The sequence below is a fragment of the Diospyros lotus genome, chromosome 2 (genome assembly GCF_014633365.1).
Source record: "Diospyros lotus cultivar Yz01 chromosome 2, ASM1463336v1, whole genome shotgun sequence".
In the NCBI taxonomy this organism is placed as follows: domain Eukaryota; kingdom Viridiplantae; phylum Streptophyta; class Magnoliopsida; order Ericales; family Ebenaceae; genus Diospyros; species Diospyros lotus.
Genome location: NC_068339.1, coordinates 11,788,891 through 11,815,561, shown reverse-complemented (window position 1 = coordinate 11,815,561; position 26,671 = coordinate 11,788,891). Strand labels below are relative to the sequence as shown.

Genomic DNA, 26,671 nt, shown 5'->3' with positions numbered 1-26,671 from the left:
TAGAGAAGAAGAGTATCACCTGATGGTTGAGAAATCGAACCATTTACAAACTCTACCTTATTATTTACCAATAATGCGATCCACATTGCTTGGCTCCAAGAGGCGTAGTTATCTCCTGTCAAAGATTGAGACACCAGGACTAGGCCAGGACTGTCGAAATGATGTAAGAAAAAAAGACTTGTTTCGTCATCAATGGCTGAATTGTGCTTTTATGAGGAAGAAGATAGATTTTTTGTCACCATATATCAAAGATAGACGAACAAATTTTGAAGAAGAGTAGAAAGATATAGATCAAAGGAAATCACAAGATTAGCGATTACCAGAAGTATTTGGTTGCAAATCTCTGAACGAGGAAGAACTGTAAGCAATAAAAAAAAAACTATTCGGTTGCAGATCTCTGAAAAAGGAAGAACTGCAAACAATCAATAAAAATGACAAACCTCCAGAGAAGAAGTACGACTGAGAAGAAGAACATTGCTGTTGTCAAAGAAGAAGGAATGAAGAGGCGGAAATCACCGACGAAAACCTTAGGTTTTCAAAATTGCTCTGATACCATATTCGAGAGAGTGGGGGGGGGGGGGGGGGGGGGGGGGGGGGGGGGGGGGGGGGGAGGAAAATATAAAATGCCTAAAATGCCTCATTGACCATTTTATTTATGGGTCTCAGCGTTAGATACCTAGACTAAAATCAATATATAATTACAATAGTGCCATTGGTTCATTGGTTTAACAATACAACAATACTAACTAACAACAGTAACATAAAAAAAAACAATATAACATAAACAAAATACAAAAAATACAACATCAAACTTTGTTATATATTACTGAACTTTCTTTTTCTTCCTTGCCACAATTGAACTACGACTGAATCTTGAAACTGCATATATATATATATATATAGATAGATAACTATATACATATAGAACATATTTTTGCACAATATACAAATGACTCTCTAATACTTGGTGGCTAAGAGACATAAAGGAGTTTTCTTGTGCATAGTTATTCCAGGTCTAACTTCTGTATCAATATCCTCCTTTTTCAATCCAAAAGGAATTTCCCAGTTAAAGGAACGAACAAGATTCGCTAGAGCAAGCTCCACCATAGCAACTCCCAAATGAATTCCGGGGCATATTCTTCTTCCAGCGCCAAATGGAATCAATTCAAAATTTTGTCCTTTAAAATCAATAGAACTGTTGATGAATCTATTCGGGAGAAACTCTTCTGGGTTCTCCCAAGAATCTGGATCTCTTCCAATTGCCCAAGCATTCACGAAAACTATGGTTTTTGGCTGAACTGTGTAGGGACCGATGGTGCATTGTTGAATTGTTTCATGCGGAACTAACAATGGAGCTGGAGGGTGCAATCTCCATGTTTCTTTCACTATTGCTTCAAGGTAAGGAAGGTGTTGGAGATCAGTTTCATACAGAATTTCTTTCTCCGTGTCAATGTTTCTTACTTCGTCTTGAATTTTTTTCATGGCTTCTGGATTCTTTACTAGCTCTGTCATTATCCAAACCAACGTGGCTGCACTTGTGTCTGTGCCAGCGACAAATATATCCTATTCAATAATCACAAAAAAAAAAGAAAAAAGAAAAAAGAAAATGAGCAAAAATGTAATACAAACCACAAACACTATTTGCTGTACATACACACACACACACACACACACACTGTCACACACACACACATACACATATATATATATATATATAGACATTTCAATACCAAGACATCGATTTCACTAAATTCGTTTAGATGCAGTGTTCGTAGAATAAGCCAAGTATACAACGTGCAACACAGCTAGTTCTCCCTAAGAACTAGCTGTTAAACTAAAAAGAGAAGAGAAAAGTGAACAACCATAAGAAAATTAAACTAAAAATTAAACTTGTTAAATTTTATATATAGCAAAGCACATATAGGGCATATTAATTGTTGCATTAATTATGAACTTGGTTCATGTAAAGAAAATTAAACTAAAAAGAGAAGAGAAAAGTGAACAACCATAAGAACTGCTTTGATGTGATCCATTGAGAGCTTGATTGACGAGCCATCATCTTTTAACTGAAGTAAGACATCAATAATATCCTCTCCTCCAATCTTACCACTCTTTTTATCTATCAGATGCTCATCAATGACTTGTTGCAAGAATCCGTCTAATGCCTTGAAAGTTCTCTCAAGCCGAATTGATTGTCCTGTAAGTTTATCAACCCAACTCATACATGGTAAATAGTCTGAGAAGAAGAAGCCTCCTACCATCTCTTGGGTTTCGCCAAGAACATCATGAAACCTACTTTTCACACAGTTGTCGTCATCATAGCTTTTTCCAATAGCAATCCTACAAATAATGGTGTTCGTCAAAGAAAGCAGTATCTCACTCAAATTGATGGGTTTTGAATCAGAGGCAAGCTTGTTAATCTTCTTGATCATTTTTGAAACTTCATCCTCTCGAATGGAACGAAAGGACTGAACTCTCTTGGCACTGAATAAGTGGAGATTGCAAATCTTTCTCATTTCTCTCCAGTAGTCATCAAAAGGTGCAAAAGCTAAATCTAAAGCATTATAAGACAGCTTCAGTTGTCCAACCATAGAAGGCCGACCGGCGAACTGAGCGTCATGGGTTTTCAAGAACTGTTTGGCCATCTTTGCTGAGGAAACCACAAGAATGGGTCGAGAACCGAGTTGCAGAGACATGAGGGGGCCATAAATCTTGGAGAGTTGCCATAGATGGCGATAGAGAGCCGATTTGTCAAGCTGGTGCAAGTTTCCAACGAAGGGGAGCCTTGGAGGCCCTGGTGGGAGCTGAAATCTTCCTTTACTTTGCTTTAGTTTTTGGAGGACGAAGAAAACTATAGGGATTGCTAAGAGAAGGAGAAGAAACATTGTCATCTTTCTCTGCAAGAAATATCACGAATTTTCTATATATAATTAAGATATTGATAAAGGATCATGTCGTGGGAGAGTTTGCCTTCTGGTAATAGTTCGGCAAGAGTCTCTTTGACAACTCCTATAATTTAATTCGAGAAAAATCCCGACTATTTAAGAGAAATAATTCATTATGAGTGATCAATATATGAAAAAAATATTAACAACTCCTATAATTTAGTCATTCGGTGTCCTATAAAATTTCAAGTACATAATATCAAAATAACTTATTAACTAAAATATCTCTATTATTCGACATCTCTTTGAGTGACTTGCACTGGTACGTACATGACAAACCATTAAAAAACTAAGAAATAAGATTGATGTGTCATCAAAAATAAACTTAAGATCTGCACTGGTACGTACATGACAAATCGATAGATAATATAATGCTTTTATTATTAATTACAGTTTCCATCTTTCACATTTTGTCAACTTTAATAATCAGCAAGGCTCCATAGTCCACATAGACAAAGAGGTTTTACTTTTTTGTTTGTTTTTGGTTCTGCTTTTTTATTCTTCTTTTAGGGTGAACATGCTGACAAATAAATATGAATATCGTTTATGGTACGACTTTTACCTCTTTTTTCTCCTCTTTTATTGAAAACAAAGAATCAAATAATTATTTTTATAATATTATTTAAAAAATAATTAGTAGTACATCTGGAAGAAATAGTGATATTTTTTCACAAAATTATTAACTAATTTTTTAAAATTGATGAATAAATTTAATAAAAAATATTTATAATTTATTGAATGTGCAAATTTTGCATATAAATAGAATTAGCGAACAGTGATAATAAAATGAAGCCCTGTAGATCACAATATTTTTATCAAATAATTTCCCTATAGTCGACTTGCATTTACCAAAATTAATCTTTGTCTTGGCCATTCAATCCATCCACCACTTGACAATGGACGGGTGGGTGGATAGGGTATAATTTCAAACATTAAACACAGCAACATTGACTCTCAAAGAGTTAGGATTATCTACTTTTTGTTAAAAATTTATCTGTAAGCGACAAAATTAGGCATAAGTCTATTGATAGAATCATAGAACCATTTTATTTTAAAAAATTATGGTTCTATCCGGGTTAATATGTACAATTGAAAGCCCACATATTTGAATCTAGCCCAGTTTTCTGCCACATTGAACAAGACTAGCTAGCTCACCAAGCCTTAAGCCCACACATTTGAGTCCAGTCCGGTTTTCTAGCTTTTCCAGACAGCCCAATCTTCTTTTTGGGTTTGTTCTTACTTTAAATTCATGTATAAAACTGGATCGTTAGCCCTTAAAAGTCTTTGCCTACTTATTTCTAACTTTTGGCATTTTATCATGCAAGGCAAGGTCCCAACTCTGAGTGTATGGAATTATCATTTTACTCCCACGATCATTTTATCTATTTCACCTCGTTTGTTTCACACTCATCAGGCCTTCGTTTCATTGCAACTTTTTGTTGGCTTTTTTTTTTTTTTTTATTTCCTTCTCTGCAAAACTTGTCTTAAATTGGTCTTACTCGAGAGAATAAAGTTTGAATCAGTCTTCATCATTGGACAAAAAATAAGTTTTTAGTTGACCAATTCTTTTCTTATCTTTTCTCTTCTCTTTATCTCATTTTCTTCTATATATTTGAATCAGTCTTCCCACCTACTATTTACTCTCAACATTAACATTCATCGCATATAAAATTAGTGTCGTTTTGCACTTGTAACATATGAAAAATCATTAGCTATTTCAATCATTCCTTTTGCTGCTACTTTGTTGGGTTCATCTCTAGTTTTTTGCTACTCCTTTTATCCTCAAAACCTGTGAATGCACACGAGTTTTGGAAGAGTTTGTTGTATCATGTGGAATAATCACCTTAGCCTTTATACCATTTATTAAAAGGTGAAAATTATCATTTAACCCGATGACCTTTAGTGTCACATCTCAAGTTTTGTACATTTATTGTCCACCCATGTTGAATTTTTTCCCGCACAAAGGAATAGTATTTGGATTCATTTTAATTGTATGTCCTAAATTTCTGCCCAATTGATGCGGCTAACTGGTGAATCCCTTTTTTTTTTTTTTTTTTTTTTTTATACTTACCATTAATCGATATTCTTTCGGATGAAGTGTGGGGCATCTTGCACCATCATCTAGCAGCCAACTTAACAAGGGATTAATCTAAGCTTGATTCAAAGGATGACCTCCCATCCCACAATTTTTTTCATCTTCTTTTATTACTTAATATGAAGCACAGTCCAAAATAAGCACGAAATTTATATTGCCAACAGCAAATTAAAGGTAGAAAATCAATCGGATAGGAGGAGAGAATATCTTTATATATATATATATATATATGTAATTGTACAGACTACACACATTACTTGGGGTTCTCTGATGCTACACAATTCGTAAGACATTGCGATAAATTGAATTAAATAGTTGTAGCTTAGAAAAAAAAAAAGAATTTAATTGTTGTAGAATGAAATTCAGGGACTGGTTTAGTGATAAGATGATATATATATATATATATATAGTGGCTTCGTCTATTAATTAATAAATGCAACATGCATGGATGTATAGACATGGCAAAAAGATGGTGAAGAGTTGATATATATGGTAGTAGGATTAACTAAAAAATATTACAACACATGATCATGATTCATGATATACAGTCACAGACCTGCACGGGAGCAATCCCAGTCCGAAATTATTTTATTCAGGACATAGACTAAATTGGAATGCATCTTCGATCATCGATTGCATATATAGAGCTGGGCAAGCTCTTGTACGGAATCAGCGGCGAGTTGGGGTTGGGCATTGTCCAGCATCCAAAGGATACGATCGAACAGTACCACCTCGCATCTCACCAATGCGTAGTAGTCGTCTTGACCGTGGTTAATATTATTGTGTTCCATGAGAGCGTTCAACTGATAGAGAAAAATAGAAGAATAAATGTGCAGGGTAAAATTTGAGGAACAGATAATAAATTTGCTGTAGAGGATGATTTATTTCATTAAAAAAAATTGATTAAATATAAGTAAAAGGATCATAACTACAGATATTTTCTTTATAGAAATTTCGACAATTAACAATTTTATTTAGCTATTTATATTACTGGATATGAGGAACTGACTACCATTGACTGAGTAATAAATTCAAAAAATGAACTAAATCAACTTTTCCTTAAAATCTGCTAAGTAAAATCTCAATGATTCAACACTTCTCCTTGAGACTTTTCTCTGAAACTACCAGCTTGCCTCTTAATTCCTCAAACCTATTCTTTGGGAGTGACTTTGTAAGGATATCTGCAATTTGCAGCTCTAACTTGTAATGCACCAACTTAACCTCTTGATTCTTTTCTACTTCTCTGATGGAATGATATTTGACTTTAATATGCTTTGTCCGGCCATGTTGGACTGTTATTTGCAATAGCAATAGCAGATTTGTTATCACACATGATGACAGTAGGCTCAACTTGATCTTCACCAAAATCAGTCATTAATTTTCGAAGCCAAATTGCTTCATTTGTTGCAGTAGCAGCAGACACATACTCAGTCTCTGCAGTTGATTGAGCTACCACATCCTGCTTTTTAGAGTTCCATGAGAAGGGACCTGATTCAAATGAAAAAATATACCCTGAAGTACTTTTAGAATCCTCCATACTTCCAGCCCAATCACTGTCAACATATCCCTGTAACATTCCTTCAACTTTCTTCTCATACCACACACCAAAATCAAAAGTACCCTTAAGGGGCGTTTGATATGGGAGAAGTTTTTAAATTCCTAGAATTTATGATTCTTGGGAATGTTCTTGAAAATCTTTGATTCCTATTATTTATGCAATTCTATGTTTGGATAAATTTAAATATTCTTAGGAATGTTGAGTATTCTTTTTTGAGAATCTTACATTCCTATATTTGGTTTAAATGTAACATTTTTAAGAATTCATGTTCTTTTTCCAAAATTATCCTTATTTAAAAATGATAAATTTCTTTTACTATATAAAATATTGAGACCCACAATATCTTTAGAAAAAAAAAATATTTTTTTTTACACATTATGTATATATATGCATGTGTATGTATATATATAATATATATATACATAATAATATATATGTTTGTATGAATATTTACTTTAATATATATAATATTTTATAATAAATAATATAAATATATTATAATATATTTTTATATTTAATATATAATATATAAATATATTACATATATATAATATATATATATAATATGTTTGTATGGGATTATAAAAGCGTACGGGGTATTTTAGTCTTTTTATTTGTTAAAAACATTCTCAAGTCCATGGAAAACTTGGATTTTCAATCCCCCCGTGAAAATCTTTTTGTGAGAAAGTTGCTTAAAAATCATTTTCGGGAATCCTATTTCCCATGATTCTTTTTATAAAAAAGTTATACCAAACATAGGAATACAGATTCCCAACCTAACATTTTCAGAAATCTTAAAATTTCTCCTGTACCAAACGCCCCCTTAATGTATCTCAACACTCTTCTAGCAACATTAAGGTGAGTTTGACTTAGTGAGTGCATAAACCTTGACAAAAGACTAGCTGGAAAGATAAGATCAGGTCGTGTAGCAGTCAAATAGAGAAGGCTTCTGATTATGCTCCTGTAAATAGTGGAATTCACCTTGTCTTCTCCATCATCTAATGTTAGTTTTTCATTCTGGACAAATGGTGTTGCAACTGATTTTCCTTGATCCAAATTAAACTTTTTGAGAATATCCCAGGCATATTTTTTTTGAGTAAAAAAAAAATGCCTTTCTTCATCTGATAAACCTCCATTCCTAAGAAGTAATTCATCAACCCCAAATTTGACATTTCAAACTCTTGCTGCATTTGTTCTTTAAATTTCTTTAAAAGCTGAGAATTACTTTCTGTTACCAACATATCATCCACATACAATGATAAAATCAGCTTTTCACCATCTTCAAGACCTTTAACATATAATGTAGCTTCATTTTCGCTCCTCCTGAATCCTTGATGGATCAAATGAGAGTCAATTCTAGCATTCCAGGCCCTGTGGGCTTGTTTCAGCCCATATAGTGCTTTTCTCAATCTATAAACTTTGTCTTTTTAACCTGAAATTACAAAACCTTGAGTCTGGTGCACATATATCTCCTCCTCAAGAATGCCATTTAAAAAGGCAGACTTGACATCTAAATGAAACACACTCCATTCATGTTTAGCAGCAAAAGCTAGCAGCATTCTAATAGTATCATGTCTTGCCACGAGTGCAAATGTATCACCATAGTCTACTCCAGCCATTTGTGCATAACCCTTGACAACCAATCTGGCCTTGTGCTTGAAAATGGAGCCATCAGGGTTTGCTTTAGTTCTATAAACCCATTTGACACCTATAACATTCTTTCCCTTTGGCTTGGTAGTGAGCTCCCAAGTTTGGTTCTTCTCAATCATTTCAATTTCCTCCTTCATAGCTTTCTGCCATTCTTCATATTCGGAAGCGTCAATGAAATCTGTTGGTTCTGAGATAGCCATGTTGCACCTTGCATAAATCTCAGACAGAGATTTAGTTTTTAGGTTTGGAGACTCCAGGTCTGAATCATCATTTCCATCTTCACTTTGAGCAGAGGTCTTTTGATTTTCATTTGCTCCTCCTGAGCTTGAATCCTAATCTGAAATTGTGGATTGCTTTTCAACTGAATTTTTCTCCCAATTCCAGAAAGCAATCTCATCTATTAGAAGATCTCTGCTAACTGTAATCTTCTCAGTCTCCATATTGTAAACTTTGTACCCCTTGGAGTTAGCTGCATAACCCAATAAGATACCCAATTCGGCCTTCTCATCTAACTTGCTTCTTTTCACTACTAGTACATGAAAAAAGCACACTGAACCAAAGACTTTCAGGTGCTTAATTGATGGTTTCAACCCAAACCATGCTTCATATGGTGTCATACCTTTCACAGACCTTGTAGTGAGTCTGTTTAAAAGATAAACAGCTATGTTTACGGCTTCAGCCCAGAAATGCTTAGGCAATCACTTCTCAATAATCATGCATCTGGCCATCTCCATCACTGTCCTATTTTTCCTTTCTAATACCCCATTATGTTGTGGAGTATAAGCTACTGTCAGCTGATAATTAATACCTGCAACTTCACAAAATTTTACAAATTCTCGAGAGTTGTACTCCATACCATTATCTGACCTCAAAGTTTTGATGCTACATCCACTTTGATTTTTTACATAAGCTTTGAATTTCTTAAATAGAGATAAAACTTCAAATTTATTAATCATGAAATAAACCCATACGTACCATCCTTGTGAGATCATGAATGAATAACAAAAAATATTTGTTTCCATTTACAGATGGAATGCTCATTGGACTACAAACATCAGTATGGACCAATTCAAATTTGTTGGTTGCTCTCCAAGTTTTGTCGATAGGAAAAGCTTTTCTATGCATCTTGCCCTTTTGACAACATCCACAAACATCATCATTCACATAAATAGTAGACATATCTATCACCGTATCATTATCTTCCATAAACTTCAAGGATTTCTGATTATAGTGCCCAAACCTTCTATGCCACAGCCAAGTTTCATTAGATTTGGCACTATAAACATGTTGTTTAGCCATACCAAAATCCAAAGGAAAACTATCATCTACCATTCTAACATTTGCAATTTCACACCCCGGGGGATCATGAATAATGCACATACTGTTGGGTTTCTTGGATCCAAACGCAGCGAAAATTTAAAAATTATTTGAATCAACCAAACTTTTTGGTTAATCTTGAAACCCAAAATAAACGGATCTAGTTTGCAAATATATAATCACTTCAAGAATATAAATATATAACAAAAAATCAAACTTTTTGATTGTTCGATGAAGAATGGATGAATCTTTGTTCCACAAGGTGTTACCCACCCTCTATAAGTGATCCACACCAAAGAGAAGCTTCAATTGATGTCTATGAGCATGCCCCTTCGATCTCCTTGCATTAAGTATGCAAGATCTAATCCAACACTTGGAGATTTGATTGGTTTTTCTTAAAAACCAAGTTTCTCTCTCTAGAAAACCAAAGGGATTATGAGACAAAATGGAGAGCCATACACAAACCCTAGTCAAACTAGGTATTTATAGTTGGTCCAACATATTATAAACATGTTGGGCCAAGCCCCAACCCAAAACCTAGTCAAACTAGGGATTTAAAGAAAACTCAAACATGTTATAAACATGTTGGACCAAGGCCCAAACCCACTTGTGGGTTTCTTACCTTGTTTTACTTTTTGCTCATTTTGTCGACATCTCATGGACTTTTCCGTGAGTGCTAGCTCGCCCCCAAAATCCATGAATTCTTATGGCCCCAAAAACATTTTTCGATCCCACTAAAATTTTCATAAAACTTTTCCTTTTTTGTATGTGACCTTATAGGTTCATTATGAAAATGGCAAAGGGCAATTTATAGAATCCTACTCCTAATAAAAACTCTTTCATTATGATCCTTAATTTATTTCATCACATGAGTAAAATTATCATCTTGCCCTTAGACCAAGATTGACGTCTAGCAACGTATCATGGCCCTCATATCATAATGAAATGCAAATGACACTTTTAATGAACCTTTCCGTGACAAGTTTCAGTACTATTCGATCCCTCTATCATAATGCCCCGGTATAGTCTAGAAGTATGGTAAAATATCAAACTTCTAATAATCAACACTATGTGTACGAATGTTAAGTCCACAACTCATATAATCGAATTAATAACTCTTATTAATTCTCAACTATCTGCATTGACCAACGACTCCTCGAGTTGTGACTTCATCATTCACATAGGGGATATACCTTTTAAATCTTACTAAGGTCGATAGATTTCATCTTGCGTACTCACCTACCTTCGCATGATTCAGATCATATTCAATAACCACCCTATTAGGGACCCATCTTATTGGACCCCGTACAGTGGCATTAAAACATGACATTCCTTATACAAGATAACTGTGGTACCTCAAGAAAAGAGATTACAAGCACCTGTCGCCACATAGAACTCCCAATTGACATTTAGTAAGAATTACCATTTGGGTGTTCTCAAGTTAGGTCATTCAATGAACTCATTCACTAATGAGCACCTACACACTTGCATTAGTGTTACCACACAAGTAGTCAATGAGATCAATTACCCTCCTTACGAGCATGTATAGTGTGTACTGATCTTGACAGTACTATAGAGGCCCCACTCTATAGTCCTATGACCAGGAATAGTTAAAGAATGAAGCATCAGTCATTCGATCTTAATAGTATGATTTCATCATAACTCGATTGACATTGCTACACTCTTTGGGACTCATCTAAATAGTAAAATATAAAGATGAACGTATTGCCATGTATTATAAGAGAAATACAGATATTAATCAAAATATGTCCAAGATTAATTAGAAATGCAACCAACTCACAACTCTTATGATTGGCTCCCAGGTTACAACTCTATCACATACTATCTTTGAAATTCAAAGAATAGCCATTCTTTAACATTTTAGCCACACTCAACAGGTTTTGTTCTAGGCAAGGAACATAAAGAACACCAAAAATGAGCTTCGTACCTTCTCTAGTATGAATATTAATAGAACCCTTGCCTTCAAACTATACAAGATCTCCATTTCCTAGCTTTACTTTGACTTTATAGGACTTGTCAAGTGAAGTGAACATGCTTACATCACCTGTCATGTGGCTTGTGCAACCACTATCAACAAGCCAAACATTGGCTCCAAGTGGTTGAGAAGGTTTTCTGACCATAAATAACTGTTCCTCAGGTTGTAATTGATCTTGGGTGTGGTTTGCCTGCTCCGCAGCCTGTTGTTCTGCGTGCTCTACCTTGAATTTGCAAAACTTTTCGGTATGTCCATATCTCTTGCAATTTCTACATTTGTATTGAGGTTTTCCTTAATACCAACAGTCTTTCTCCAAATGGTTTGTTCTTCTATAGGTTCCACAAGGTGGAAACTTTCCCTTTTTACAATACTCTTTCGAGCTTTCTAGAGCTTTGTCTTTGCTCTATTTGTCACCAGCAAATTTCTTCCCATCTTTCCTTCCATTTTTCTTGTCTTTGTGCTCATGATAAATGCTCCTTCAATGTTCTCTTCTGACCTCATAGAGGTCCTTTGCTCTTGTGCCTGCAGCTTACTAATAAGTTCTGCAATTGACAAAGTTTTCAAATCACAAGACTCTTCAATTGCTGAAATCTTGGATTCAAATTTGTCTGCCAGGCTGATCAACATTTTCTCCACCACATTTTAATCTTCAAATGTCTCACCATAAAGCCGAATTTGATTCACAAGCTGCATGAGTTTTGAAGAATACTCCTTTACTGTATCCCCGTCCTTCATTCTCAGCATTTTAAACTCTCTTTTAAGAGTTAACATCTTGATTGACTTTACCCTATCACTGCTTTCAAACTCTTCCTTTAATTTATCCCATGCTTGCTTTGGTAAATCACAAGTCATTATTCTTATGAATATTGCATCTAACACTACTAAGTGTATACAGGTAAGTGCCTTAGGTTTTCTAGCCATATCTTCTTCGTGTTTCCTTATCTGCGCCAGTGTTGGATTTTGCGAAAGCGAAGCAGGATTAGCATCATTCACGATGACGTCCCATAAACTCATGGCTTTTAAGTAGGACTTCATCTTAATAGCCCATAATTGATAGTTTTCTCCTGTAAGGAGAGGAGAAGCAGTAACAGAAAAATTGCTTGATGACATTCTAAAAAATTTGGGTACTCACAAAACTTACAAGTGTTTTAACTCTCAAGTGTTTAAATTCACACTTAATAGAAAACGACACTCACAGCCCCTTAAGAAGAGGGTTCTGATACCACTGATAGAAAAAATAGAAGAATAAATGTGCAAGGTAAAATTTGAGGAACAGAGAATAAGTTTGCTGTAGAAGGTGATTTATTTTATTGAAAAAAGCTGATTAAATATAAGTAAAAGGATCACAACTACAGATATTTTCTCCATAAAAATCTCAACAACTAACAATTTTATTTAGCTATTTATATTTCTGGATTTGAAGAACTGATTACCATTGACTGAGTAATAAATTCAAAAATAAACTAAATCAGCTTTTCCATAAAATCTGCTAAGTAAAGTCTCAATGATTCAACAACAAGGGATGGTTCAAGTGCCTGGAGCTTATCTCGTACTGCCTGCCTTCTGGCGCTTTCCACATGCACAATCGTCGTTTTTTGCTGCTTTAATTCCTTGGATCTTGAACTGCTATTGCTGCTGTTGCATGAGCATGATGATGATGATGATGATGATGATCTTGTCAGCCTCTTCCATTTCCGCAGGATCAAGTCAATGAGCTTCTTCTTCATCTCTTTCTCTCTCTCTCTGAGCATGCAGAAAACACTAACACTGGCGCTAAAGAAACGATGGTGTGTGTATATATATATATATATGTAGTCAAGTGGGGCGTGGGACATATATAGTTCGTTTTTTTTTTTTTATAATTTTTTACATTATGTTGCCAAGAAAAGTATTAAGTATTTTTTGTCGTTAGAAGTCACGTATTTTTATTTATTTATTTATTTATTTTGGGAGGTGGGTGGCTGCACTCTCACTCTGCAATTAAAACACAATAAAAACAAATCATAATAAAACTTTTATATTTTTTTTTATTTTAGTGAGAGGTTTATACTCGCTAGTGTAAGAGTGCAATTGTAGTCCAAATTTAAATTTATATTTTCTGGATGAATCCAGGTCGTCCACTGAGAGATTTATTTATGACAAAAGAAAAAGAATGTCACACACACGCACACGCATTTGGACAAATTGGCAACAAGGTTTTTTATGGTTTTTTTTAGACAACAAATACTAGAAAATAAAGTAAGGAAAAAATTGAAATAAACATTAAACGTAAAAATATGAATTTGGATAGTACTTGAGTTAAGACAATTTCAGTACCAACCCGTTGATTCCCAAATTTTAGCATAAAAGATTAGCAACATTAATTTAATTTCAGATATGAGGGTTTGTTATTAAATGCAATTAAAGATAATGATAGTTCTACTTTAAGCAATCCCCATACATGATATGCGGGATTCTAATTTAAGCAACTACCATAAATCCAATTACAATTAATATACAAAACAACTAAATTAATCATCCGGGTTTGGGTATGATAGCGTTTCCAGTTCTAGTAACTCTCATACATGGCATGAAAGCTCTAAGTTAGGCTTACGCTCCAATCCAAACCTAGTGATTTCTTAATAATTAAGACACACTCATACTGAAATTTAAATTAATGTTACTCATTTAAAACGCAGCTTTCTTTGAGAATTATTGGCATTGGACACTGTCCTTGCCTTAACCCAAGATTAGATTTAGCTACTCATCTCCATTTGAAAATTAATTGACAAGAATTTAAATGACATAATTTGAATAACAGAATTTAAATGACGAGAATTAAAATAGTAGAAACTAACCGTCCATTTAGGCGATGAACAATTAAATGACAAGAATTAAAATTACAGAAATTTAAAGGCATAAACTAACCGTCCATTTAGGCGGTGAATAATAAAGTAACAATAAATGACATAAGAATTTAAAAGAAGAAAGAAAGGAAGTAAGATCACAAGAGAAAATACTAAAAAAAAAGAGAAAGAACAAGAACAATTCTCAAAAAGAGAATTATAAAGAAACAACTAAACTTTGATTCAAGAATAATAATCACACTTACAAATGCAATCAAGTGACCTATTTATAGGCCACAAGATGCAATACAAACCACATAATTTCAATTATTCAACTAGACATAATTATATCTAATGGGCACTCACACACTTAAAGTTAAATAGATTTTAGCTATAATACACACCTAATATTAAATGAATTTTAGCTAAAATACATACCTAATAAAGCACTCATAAAATTAAATAGATTTTAGCTATAATACACACCTAATAGATAAATGGATTTTAGCTAAAAAAACACACCTAATAAAGCACTCACATTAAAAATAAAAATAGATTTCTATAAATTGGTTTTTTAATTTTCATTAGGATTAAAAATAATCTTTGGGCCTTAATTCTTCGTGGACTTTAATTCTTCGTGGACTTTAATTCTTCATGGATTTGAATTCTTCATGGGCTTGAATTCTTCATGGGCTTTGAATTCTTCATGAGTTTAAATTCTTCATGGATTTGAATTCTTCATGGACTTGAATTCTTCATTCCTAAAATAAATAATAATAATTTAATATTATTAATAAATTATATTATATATATATATTACACATGGCACATATATATATATTAGATTATATTATATATATATATTACATCCATACATATAATGATGTATATGTATTATATATAATTTGATATATTCTTCTTCTTATTATTATTTTTAAATTTTACTTTAGAACTTCATTTCATTCATTTTTCGATTTAAACTTGCATATAACCATAAAATATATATTAATATCTACTTTAAGCAATTTTTAAGATCAAAAGAATGTTATAATTATAACAAAATTTTTACAAAATTAACCACTAATCAGTGGGGGCATGTATAGCTAATTATGGATGAATTACATATGTTGGATTGTGCAAAATCCTTATCCATATAGGATTTATACTTACATCAATAAGTCTGTCCTAAAACTTTGATGAAATTAATCGAACGACACTTTTAATAACACGCATATATAAATATGATATAAAATATAATACATTAACATAATCATTAAAAATATGAAACTATTATTCAAATAACATTTTTCTTTTTCATTGTGTAGCGTATGAAACAATAATTGTGGAGGGGAGGGGGAGGATGGAGGAGCAGGCGAGTCGGCGCCGCTGATTAACGGTTTGGGTGATTGTGGCGGTGGGCCTGAGACTTAAGTTGGAGGGTGATATATATTATGTGAACGCGCAAATCTTTGTCGCATTGCCAAACCTTCCACATGCGCCACCACCTGCCTCTCTCGTGTGTCCCGCATTCATTTCACATATGCCCGTTGCAACTTTGCCCCCTATACTTGTGTGTCCCACCAATTAATCCATACCTAGCAAACTCAACCAAAAAAAAAAAAAAAACAAAAATACAAATCCATATATTTTTATTACACATCATAATTAGCATTTAATATATATATATATATATATATATATACACGTAGAGAGAGAGAGAGAGAAGTTATGGGCCTTACTGTAGCCATGGGCTCTGGTGAAAAATGGGCATCATAAAATGGACATCTTTTCAATTTTCATTCGTTGCCATCAAATCAGATCAAAAGATATTGGGCCATAAGGGCCACTTGAGTTGTGACCAAGCACAACAACATAGATCTGATGGGCTATGGGCCCAAATCCAACGCCATCTCCCAATCCTCAACAGGAAAATGAATCCCAGATGGATATATCATAGTTTAATAATATTTTTCATGTGAACAAATCACCAATAAACGAAAATAAGTAAAGAGATAAATTCTATTTCTAATTAAATTAATTTTGAAAGACAGTTTAGTTGTACTAATCTTAGTAATAACGCATTTATGGAGATGGAGAGTACACAAACTGTAGGCTCAACTTCTCTATTTTTATTTTTGAAATTTATCAAAAAATTCTAGATGATTAATTTATTTTAAAAATCATTTTAATTTGTGGATATGCAAAATATTATTATTTTTATTATTATTATTATTGGGAAGTTAAATCACTGTTACATTAAATATTTTCTGCCTAACCACCCGCCTCCCTCAAATAACAGTTTATGGACACAGTAATATATGCCAGCCTTAAGTGATGAGGAGAGTAGAAAACTGCTACCAAATCTTTCTTAATTTGTTTCCAAACCTATATATATATATATCCAGAAGAAGAATACAAATATATAATTTTCACATGACAGTAAGGGATCCCTAAAGCCAATTAAGATTCGAGAACAAATTAAGAGCACTAGAAGTCCAGTGGATAATGTGGTAACATGAATTTTGGAACCCCACTTATGATTAGCTTTTGACCAGACACTCAACATCAACTGTTTTTATTGGAAATTAATTAAGATGCCAAGAACCAAAAACAAAAGAATTATTGCAGCTTAAAAAAGCATAGACGCAAAGCAAATGCTGCTATTTCGAGGCTTCATTTAATTAATTAATTTGAATAAAGTATTTCTTTTCTTAATCAGAAGACCAAAAAAATATATCTATATTTAATTGCATGAGACCATCCTGACATATGAATATAAACAGACTATATATATCCAAAATTATATTATATATAGTGCACACCAACCCAATTAATATATAGCTAGGTCATGACTAGATAATCAAATTAAACTAAGTTGGGGGTATGAAATGCCCTTTTAACATTTTCTACCCACTGTTTGCTTTGGGAGGCCATCTGTCACGTACGTAATTTTGTTCTCTGTTGCCCAATTAATTCTTCTTTCTTATTCCAAATCATAAACTACAGTGCGTCCAACAAACTCAGTTGTATATGTATAATGGCTCCTAGCTAAGCTAGTTCCATCAATCAAAGATGAGGAACCCCATCCCCCATTAGCTCCAAAACAGGTGGCTACAATTCAACGGTGTGTGAAAATGTTTTAACAGAGACAGCGGGATCTATCAATCTATCTATCTATGGTTTTGGCAGAAATATTAATTAGGTTCACTGTTCTATCCAAGTAAGTTATTTGTGAGTGTGGGTGTGTGTATATATATATGTTCATGATGTGAGGCCATCATAACACGTGTCATTACTATACCTTAAAATGGGTCATGATTGGAATAAACCCATTATTAATTGTCGCAACAATTTTTGGTTTTGAAATTTCGAATATTCTCCCATGTCTTAGGAAATTAATATGTATGAATTGATTCTTTTCTTTTTATACTACATGATGCAGTACATTACAATCCAATAAAACACGACTAATTACTCCATTAAATAAAGTCATTAAAATATAATTGACTAAAGCACAGATAAAAATACAATTACCCAAAACCGACGATAAATTGGCGCTAAAATGATAAACAACAAAGCCAACAAGAAATTAGATAAATAATTAACGAAATAACACCAATACAACAACAATCCCACCAGACCCATTTGAAATACAAGTTCCAGTAAGATGATTGAACTTGTATAATTAGTTACCAGCGTAATATGATTTATATATATTTAAGCAATAATCCAATCTCCATTTATTTTTCTTTGGCTTCAAAAATAACAGGATCCAAATGTTTAATAAAAAAATTGTATTGATCTCTTTGCTTTCAGAAATAAAAATAAACAACAATGACAATAAAGCTGATTATTTATGGCAACTCGATCAACCTGAATATCATTGTCCATAAATATAAAATTCAAAATTTATCTCATGAATTAGAAAAAGGTGCTATATAGAATAACACTTCAGTTTGCTATATGGTGCCATGAATAAGTTGATATATGCTTATCGAAGATTATAGATTACCGACCTAATTAATTGTGGAGGAATTCTTTACCTAATTAATTAGTTGATAATATATATAACTAAAAGTGAAAAGAAAAAATAAGAAACCTTAACTACAGAGGTGCTTATTGCCTGTAATTACTCATGCATGGCACTTTTCTTAGCTAATGAACACACTAAGTCAGAGAGCACACAACATTTTGTCGTCTCTTAGGTTGTGTCATAGGTTGTCTCAATGGTCAATAAGATCTGGTGGCTGGTGGCTGATGGCTGATCTGAATTCTCAAATTCGAATTTATTTCTTTCATAATTATTATAAATTAAATTTAAATTTATCTTTCCTAATAAAAATTATAAAACCGAACAGCAAATGCCGGCAAGTTGGGCATCCCAAAAAACATTTTGTTGGTTTGAAATGAACAAACATGACAGGGGGCCCAGTGATGAATAAATAATTTTTCCCACTCTGAAACATGATAAAAAGAGTCCCATCTATTACATCAATCTCCTCCATGAGCTTTCAATTCATGTCCGATAGATGTGCTTGCTTATACTGTTGCAGCTTCTGTTCCCCCAGCTTTCTGTCCCATCCACCAATTCCCATTCCGCAAAGGAACAAGACACCCATCGTTCCCTCCCCTCAAGAAACCATGCTCTCGCTTCCTACTTGCTTTTCTCATATTCCTGATTTTCAGGTAAAAAAATCGAGAAATTGGTTCACAAAAAATGCCAGGTGGTAGGTTACGTGGTATATGGTTGGATTTGTTTGTCAAAAAAAAAAAAAAATCACATTGTTAAAGTCTTGTACGCAACTCTTTTTAGATCTTTTGTGATTTGATGGTGCTTTACACATGTAAACTTATACATACAAATTACAAGTTTACTGAGGTCAAGACACATACACTATACCAATAAGACGTTAAAGAAGAAATCATTTTTCACTAAGCGGAGAAGTATTATTACCAGAATAGCTAGCTAGGCAAGGTTTTCAACATGAACTTGAGTGAATGAAATTGCAGCATGAGCAAGCAATTAACTCCGTGGCAATTTTGATTTTTTGCATTGAAGGTCCTGTTATAGACCCCTCCCAGTCCCAGGTTGATCGCCAAATGCTGTGTAGTTGCTACTTTTCCAGCCGCAATAGATATTGCTTGGGTCCAAGCTCTTGTTCTCCCTCTCCTCGTCTTCTGAGAATCCCTGCTGGCCGAACAAGAGATTTACTGGTTCAACCTCTAACAGCTCGCCCAAATCCGCAAAGAAATCCTCACACTGCAAATGATTAGCAGGCCCTTCAAATAATGGGTTAAACCCTCCACTGAATCCACCTTCATCATCCATGTCCATTTGGGCTTCAAGCTCTTCCATCTCCTCCTTCACATTTGTTGTTGAGCTTTCGGTGATAATGGAAGGCGAGCATGACATGTTATCATTGTTGCTTTCCTTTTCTTCTTCCTTGGTGCAGCCTGTTCCTTCAGAACCTGTGGAAATAAATACATTGAAGAATGTATATTTTTAATACCTTCAACTAAATATACATGGATTTTAATAATGAAAATAAAGAAAACATACACAAATTCATAGGAAAACATACATTAGAATATGGAATTGTCCACATTTATTAATTACGGGATTCTATTTTAATATAGAAAATATATATACAAAACATAGGAGAATATGTACGTATAAAAGGAAATGTTGTATTTGTTAACAGAACCTGGTAAATTCTTGGAAGCTGCATTGCTTTTGGCTGGTTGGGATCGAGTGGAGCCTGCCAGAACGTTTCTCTGGGTTGGCCATGGATGATTGTGCTCCGAAGTGTAGGTGATGACTAGCATGTTTGGATCTGTCCGGCTCCGCTCCACTTGCTTCCTTGCTGAGCAACCCTTGGAGCTGCTGCATCTGTAGTAGCCCCTGAAAATTTGAAGAATGCAAACAGATGAACCAACAAAGAGAAAAAAATCTTCATTCTAATTAATATTTAGATCTCTATGAGACCATTACAATGCATTTTTCATGTTGAAAGTTTAAGTTAAGTGTGTATGTGCACCAGGAGTATAGTATGTGAAATCTATTGCTTATGATCACGAGAGTAATAGCCCAACTAGAATAGAGTATTAGCGTGTTCTCGAATCGAAGGTCGTAAGATCAAGATGCCTTGTTGGTGATTTTCCGTACACATCTTAAAGTAAGGGTGAAAAGGGTTGATGGGATTCTTGTATAGGGTTTAGCAAGGGTTTCTCAGTGTCTTAGATGTTTTTTTATTTTTTGTAACAAGAGCAACAAAATGTTAAATTAGCATCACACAATACCTTCCCTCGAAGGTGGGAAACGAGTTGGGCTCATGTTACACATGAAGATTCCTTAGTACTTATCTAAAACATTTATGTAGGAAGATTTTTTTTTTTTTTTAAAAAAAAGCAAAGAAACAAAACCATATATGCCTATGCACTAACTAATGGTGATGGGTATACAAAGTGGGATTTAAATCCTCTCCATCAATGAATTAGATGGTGTCGAATCAAACTCATTTTAATAAATTCATTGGTATTAAAACTTATTCTTTAAACACATGGCATAATCTATATATTTATATATATATATATAGTTGATTTTGTTGGTACTTTAAACAGTCTCAAATTATCAACACCCTAATCACACACACACAGGGGAGATTGTCGATTTTGATCATGCAATGTAGAGAAAACTATGTTGGGTTGAGTACTCAGTGTGGAGAATTCCTGCAGGGCTTCTAGTCCATCTTCTGTGCAGCAGGCAACACTGGCTGTAGCTTGGAATCTAAGTGGAATATATAATAGTGCTTATGATCAGCATGCAAATGAAATGGCCGGGGTTTGATCAATTATGGATAAAACTTCATCCAATTAATTATGGGTACATGAGAACACTTGATTAAATTTGTATAGTATACCTTGGGTAGGGAGAACCTTTGATGGGTTTCTGACCATACTTTCTCCATGCCCAGAGATCAGATGGAACCACTTCTCCACCTGGCCTGTTGTGTGCTGGTGCTGGCGCTGGCGCTGGCGCTGGTACACACACCACCTTCTTCGCCTGGTTCTTCCTGCCCACATTTCGAAATCAGAAGCCAAAGCACTTCCTACATTTTTCTGATGAATTCGTCAAATTTTTGTCAATGGTGCAAAATAATATGCCTGCTTTACGAAGAATGCGTGGTTCCTCGTTTCAGTTTACACATAAACTCTGTACCTAAAACCCTAAAGTTGTTTCAATTTACACCTATAATATTCACCATTAATGCTTATGGTTTAACCATGAAGGCAACTGATCATTTCCGCGATTCTAATTGCAAATACTAGATTGAAAGATAATATCAGTTCAAATCATTCTGAGAATAATCCTTTTCACGGTCAATTCAAACAAAATCTCACCTTCTTCTTAGCATAAAAGAGAAAAATAAACTAAAAACAAAAATCTCACCTTCTTTTTGCACCCGTAATTGGCGGAGATGAGATCTGAAAGTCAGTACTTTGAACCAGGCGAGTTTTTGTCGTGTTACTGCCAATCGTGCTATTAGGAAGCACCGGAGAAGCCGTAATCCCCCTCGGCGGCACCGGCATGTCCCGCGGCGGGACAGGCAACTTAATCTTCTCAGAAAGAAAACCGCCGCCACAGCCAAAACTTTCTGAATCTTCGGAACTTATATTGTTCAGTAAGCCTGAGCTTGCTAGATCAACTCCTTGAAGAATCGGATCTCTCATGTTAGAGAAAGGATTGCCAAAATCTTCCGGCAGTAATTCTTCCAACCCGGAAGGAGAAATGATTGGATCGACCGGAAACTGCCAGTTTGTGGTGGGTATCGAAAGGGAACCGCCACCGGCAGCTGCAGCGGAGGCGGCGGCTCGGACTATGTCAGTTAAATCACCTTGATGATTCTCCATTCTATGCTGAAAGTAGCTACACATACTTTGGAAGAAGAAAGAGAATAGACCCTTTGATTTGAAAGCTTTAAATTGTAGGGGAACTAATGATCAAGAAAAGAAAGACCAAGAAAATGCATATATAAGCAAGTTTTTGGTTGAAATCGGTGCTTGTTTCCGGAGAAACAAACAGAGAGAGAGAGAGAGAGAGAGAGACGCTGACTTTTTCACAGAAAACAACTCTTCTCCATGCGCAACAACGAGCAAGAGAAAGGGTCTTAAAAACCCGCAATAATTTACTTAATTAATCGGAATAGTTCTTTGAACTCCAATCAAATTAAAAGGAATACTTCTTTGACCTGGTGATAATTTATATAAATCCCACATGTAAAAATAAACAATTGCTCTTAAACTGTTTGTCATATATATTTTAATATGTGTTTTAATTCTCTGCATGTCCTCCGGTCCCTTAATTTGTTTCCATGTTGTTTTGCTGTCCTTTGTGATCGATCGAGATTGGAATCGCTAACAAACAAGAACATTATACCGAAACAAGCAAGCAATTGAAAAGTCAAGCCCAGACATGTAGCCGCATTTCCCATGTAAGTAAGTTTCGGATCCCGGCCGCCGACTGCCATCTTTTTTCTTTAATTTCCCTACAACTATGAAATTATAATTAAATTGCTATCTTTAAAAGATTTGTTTTTAATTAAAACAATCCCACCTAAGAATAGTTAAATTAAGATGGTGTTGCAATTAATTAAGCCTCAAAAAATAATGTTATTCGTCTCTAGTAGAGATGTGATAATAGTGCATGTAAAAATATTTATCTAGAGAAGATAAAACGATACTTTATAGATTTTATTTTTTAAATAGATGTATAATGCCTATTGAATACTTTCGCATAAACTGTCACGTCAATATTGTTTATTTATATTGGAGATGAATAACATTACTCAATATTAAATATTTGAAAGTGCACACAATAATATAATAATAATTTTTTAATATAGATTTTGTCTTAAGTCGATGTGAGTTTAATTAGTTTGCTCAATTCATGAGCCAAGATGAGTTAAAATTATAAAATAAATAAAAATTTATGACTCATACATTGTTTTCTAATTAATTAAAATTTATTAACAAAATACACAACATTCAAATCAACCTAATGCAATCTCACCAAACCCAATCCGCCCCAACTAGGGTGCACTAAGACAGCTGGAGTGTTTCCAAACACTCCAACGCAGGGGCAGATAGATGGCTGTAAGGGCAAATCAGAGAATTCACAAGAGAGTTACAAAAAATATATATATATAGTGATTTTAAATGATGGTATTTTGAATTCTATATATATGTTGTTTAAAAATAACACTTATTTAGGTGTTAAATAAATTGAATCATTAATTATGTAATGAAATAATAAATTTTCAATGACAAGTAACAGTGCTAAATTAATCAAATAATTAGGGGGTTAGAGACTAGCCAGATCGAGAGAGTTATGTTTTAATTAATAATAATAATAATAATAGTGGCCACTTGACTTGGTCTCGTATGTGACAAAGCAAAGCTGTTCGTGCGCACGCAAGAGCGAGACGGTTGGTCAGCCATCGGACGACGCCTCTCTCCTCTCAACGTTAGATGCCCGCCGCCAGCCACCTTCATCTGTCGGTCTACATGGACGGCTAGGATCCACTGCCCACCAACCTTTAATTTTGTCTTAAAACCATACATACATGAGACATGGGGCCGGGTAACAAGTAAATAAGCAAGCAAATATATATATACTCAATAACCCTAAAATAATAACTATACAAAAAATTATTTAAAAAGTTAAAACTTAATTATAACAGACTAATTAATACTGCAGATCTAGTCTCTTTATCATCATTTGACCAAGCCCAAATTATATAAGTTGTGTGTCTTCTTCCGTTTCAGACAACCTTAATTAATATATTGGAAGAAAAATATTGCTGCAATTACTTGTTTACATGAACAAGTAACTAATTTATAAGGAGGATCGGATGACACAAGCATATATATATATAACTGAATAAATTAAGAAATAGAAACTTGATTATATGTCATGTAAACTTATATATTTAATTATATATGGTTTGTAGCAGAAATTAACTCAGTTAGTAATAAGTGTGTCCCTTCCCTTTATTATTTACTTACGCTAAATTAAATTACTAAAAGAATTCATCTCCTTTTTAAATTGAATTGAATTTATCAAATGAGTTTATTTTTATTTAAATTCAAAAAGTTATGTAACAACAAGTCTTTTCTAATGAATAGCAGCATCTTTCAAATCCCACCAGATACTTTGTCATGTTTTGGCTGTTGGCAGTCTAATCTTTGCGGCACTTTCAAATGTTACTGTAAATGTCTACATTGGTTGAATGGCATGAAATGAATAATTTTGGCTATTTTCATATATAAGAGATACTACTAAACTGATGATCGGAATGTCAATGAGAGGTCTTTAATTTGGCAGCACTATATATATATATATATATATGTAGGTAGGTTCTCACTAGGGTAGGAAGATTTCTTAATCTTGGTTTTGTATTCGGAATTTTTATTTTTATTTTTGTTTTTGTTTTTGTACTCATACTCGTTCTCTTAAGCTATTTTATTAAAATTTTCATTTCCATACTTATACATGTGGGAGAGTTTGGGGGGGGGGGGGGGGGGGAGTGGAGAATTGGACTCCATCCATCCCTGCCACCTACCCAGACTCAGGGAGTATTTTTAATATTTTGTAACCTTTTCATTAATATTTTGTTAATATTTAAACATTTTTTATTTAAGAGAGTTTTAATTAACGAATACCCATAAAACATTACATAATAGCCATTACAATAGAATAAGGTATCCATTGTCACGTCACGTGAAAAGTTTTAACTTTACATAAGAACCAAGAATGAAAAATTAAAGGAAAAGAAACAGAGAATAAGAACATTTTCTCTGATAAAAAAGCTGATTTTAATGAATAAAAGAGAAGTTAGAAGCTGAGTTTTGATATCAACTTCTGAAGTTTCTGTCTGTCAACAGAATAATTAAGAAGCCAACACCGGTGCAACATAAAACTCATCACTCACTGACCAACTAATTAATATTCAAACAAACACTTTTGTCTTCACATGCATGCCCTGCAATTGAAATAGAGGAGTTTGGCCATCACTTTTATCTTTTAATGAATTAATTAAAGGTAAGTTTAATTTGTGGGTCATGTCAGTTTCTGCGAAAACGAAAATAACACTTCCATGCTGAATGGTGAGGCTTTGAACAGAGTTGAGAATGTAACCAAGTAATTGCCTCATGCCTCCAGAATTATATAAAAGAATTTGAATTTAAAGTAGCTAGATTAGTAGTTATGCTAGACATATATCATCAATTTGCGTATTAGAATTGATCTGTGGGATCCATACGTTGCTCATAACCTCCTCTTCAGTAATGGTTGATAGAAACCAACATACATAAACATAACCACCACTGATCTACTACTCTTTTCCAAGCCACATACATATTCCTCTCCTCTCCTCTCCTCTCTCCTCACCTCATTGCTTTGAAAACCAATAGGAATTGTTTCATGAGACTGCTCTGAGCAACGTTTTTAACAACTATATGTGGGATATGGAAAGCATATCCCACTTATGTAGATCAAGTTGGAACTATTTATTACATATGATGAATTTTAACTACCATTATTGTCGTGCAACAATATGTGGTGCAATTCATATGGATATATTTAGTAGGCCAAAGAATGATTAGATTGAAGAATAAAAATTATAAATGAGCTCTGCTATTTGAAAAAAATAAAAAATAAAAAATGAAAAATTAGAAAAACTGCCACGCCCACGGACATACTTACTTGACCATGCAATCAGAAACAACAGCAGCAGCTAGCCTTCAATCCCAAAAACACCCTCCCTCCCTCGACAGTGGTTACTGTTCCAAATGCTGATCCACCTCATTGCCCATTCATTCCGCTGCCCACGTACATCCATCGCATTGCTGATTGGATTGCTGTCCATTTATTGTTATTCACAGTGTAAGTCCTTTTCTCTTCTCTCTCTCTCTCTCTCTATTGAGATAATAATTTTTTCATGAAAATTGCCTCCTTTTACATGCACTGGCTACAACTCCTCCCAACCACATAAATCAGATGCCCTGCAGATTCAAACCTACTTCAAATTCAATGCTGTATTTTTAACCTTTCCATTGCTATAAGGTCAATAACAAATTAATTAGCATCATTCAAAACTTACTATAACTTAATAGGCCCACAATTCACATAGCACTGACACCACTTTTGTATAAAAAGTGTAGACATATATATATATATATGCACATAATTATCCCACATCCCACTTAAAGAATGAGGATACGGAT

General features: G+C 34.0%; 3 protein-coding genes across 3 annotated transcripts; all 3 read right to left on the bottom strand.

The window, feature by feature from the left end:
• Positions 1 to 799: 799 nt before the first annotated feature.
• On the bottom strand, positions 800 to 2,927 carry LOC127794427 (cytochrome P450 71A1-like). The gene is made up of 2 exons (XM_052325489.1): positions 2,007 to 2,927; positions 800 to 1,563 (listed from the first exon to the last, which is right to left on the bottom strand). Exons 1-2 carry the CDS (start codon positions 2,889 to 2,891, stop codon positions 958 to 960), a joined length of 1,491 nt encoding a protein of 496 aa, XP_052181449.1. The 5' UTR covers positions 2,892 to 2,927; the 3' UTR covers positions 800 to 957.
• Positions 2,928 to 11,553: 8,626 nt separating this feature from the next.
• Positions 11,554 to 12,575, bottom strand: LOC127794637 (uncharacterized). Its single transcript, XM_052325885.1, has 3 exons — positions 12,224 to 12,575; positions 11,976 to 12,103; positions 11,554 to 11,784 (listed from the first exon to the last, which is right to left on the bottom strand). Exons 1-3 carry the CDS (start codon positions 12,573 to 12,575, stop codon positions 11,554 to 11,556), a joined length of 711 nt encoding a protein of 236 aa, XP_052181845.1.
• Positions 12,576 to 19,154: 6,579 nt separating this feature from the next.
• On the bottom strand, positions 19,155 to 22,511 carry LOC127795345 (probable WRKY transcription factor 14). Its single transcript, XM_052326961.1, has 4 exons — positions 21,837 to 22,511; positions 21,307 to 21,459; positions 20,092 to 20,288; positions 19,155 to 19,855 (listed from the first exon to the last, which is right to left on the bottom strand). Exons 1-4 carry the CDS (start codon positions 22,319 to 22,321, stop codon positions 19,452 to 19,454), a joined length of 1,239 nt encoding a protein of 412 aa, XP_052182921.1. The 5' UTR covers positions 22,322 to 22,511; the 3' UTR covers positions 19,155 to 19,451.
• Between the last annotated feature and the right edge of the window lie 4,160 nt (positions 22,512 to 26,671).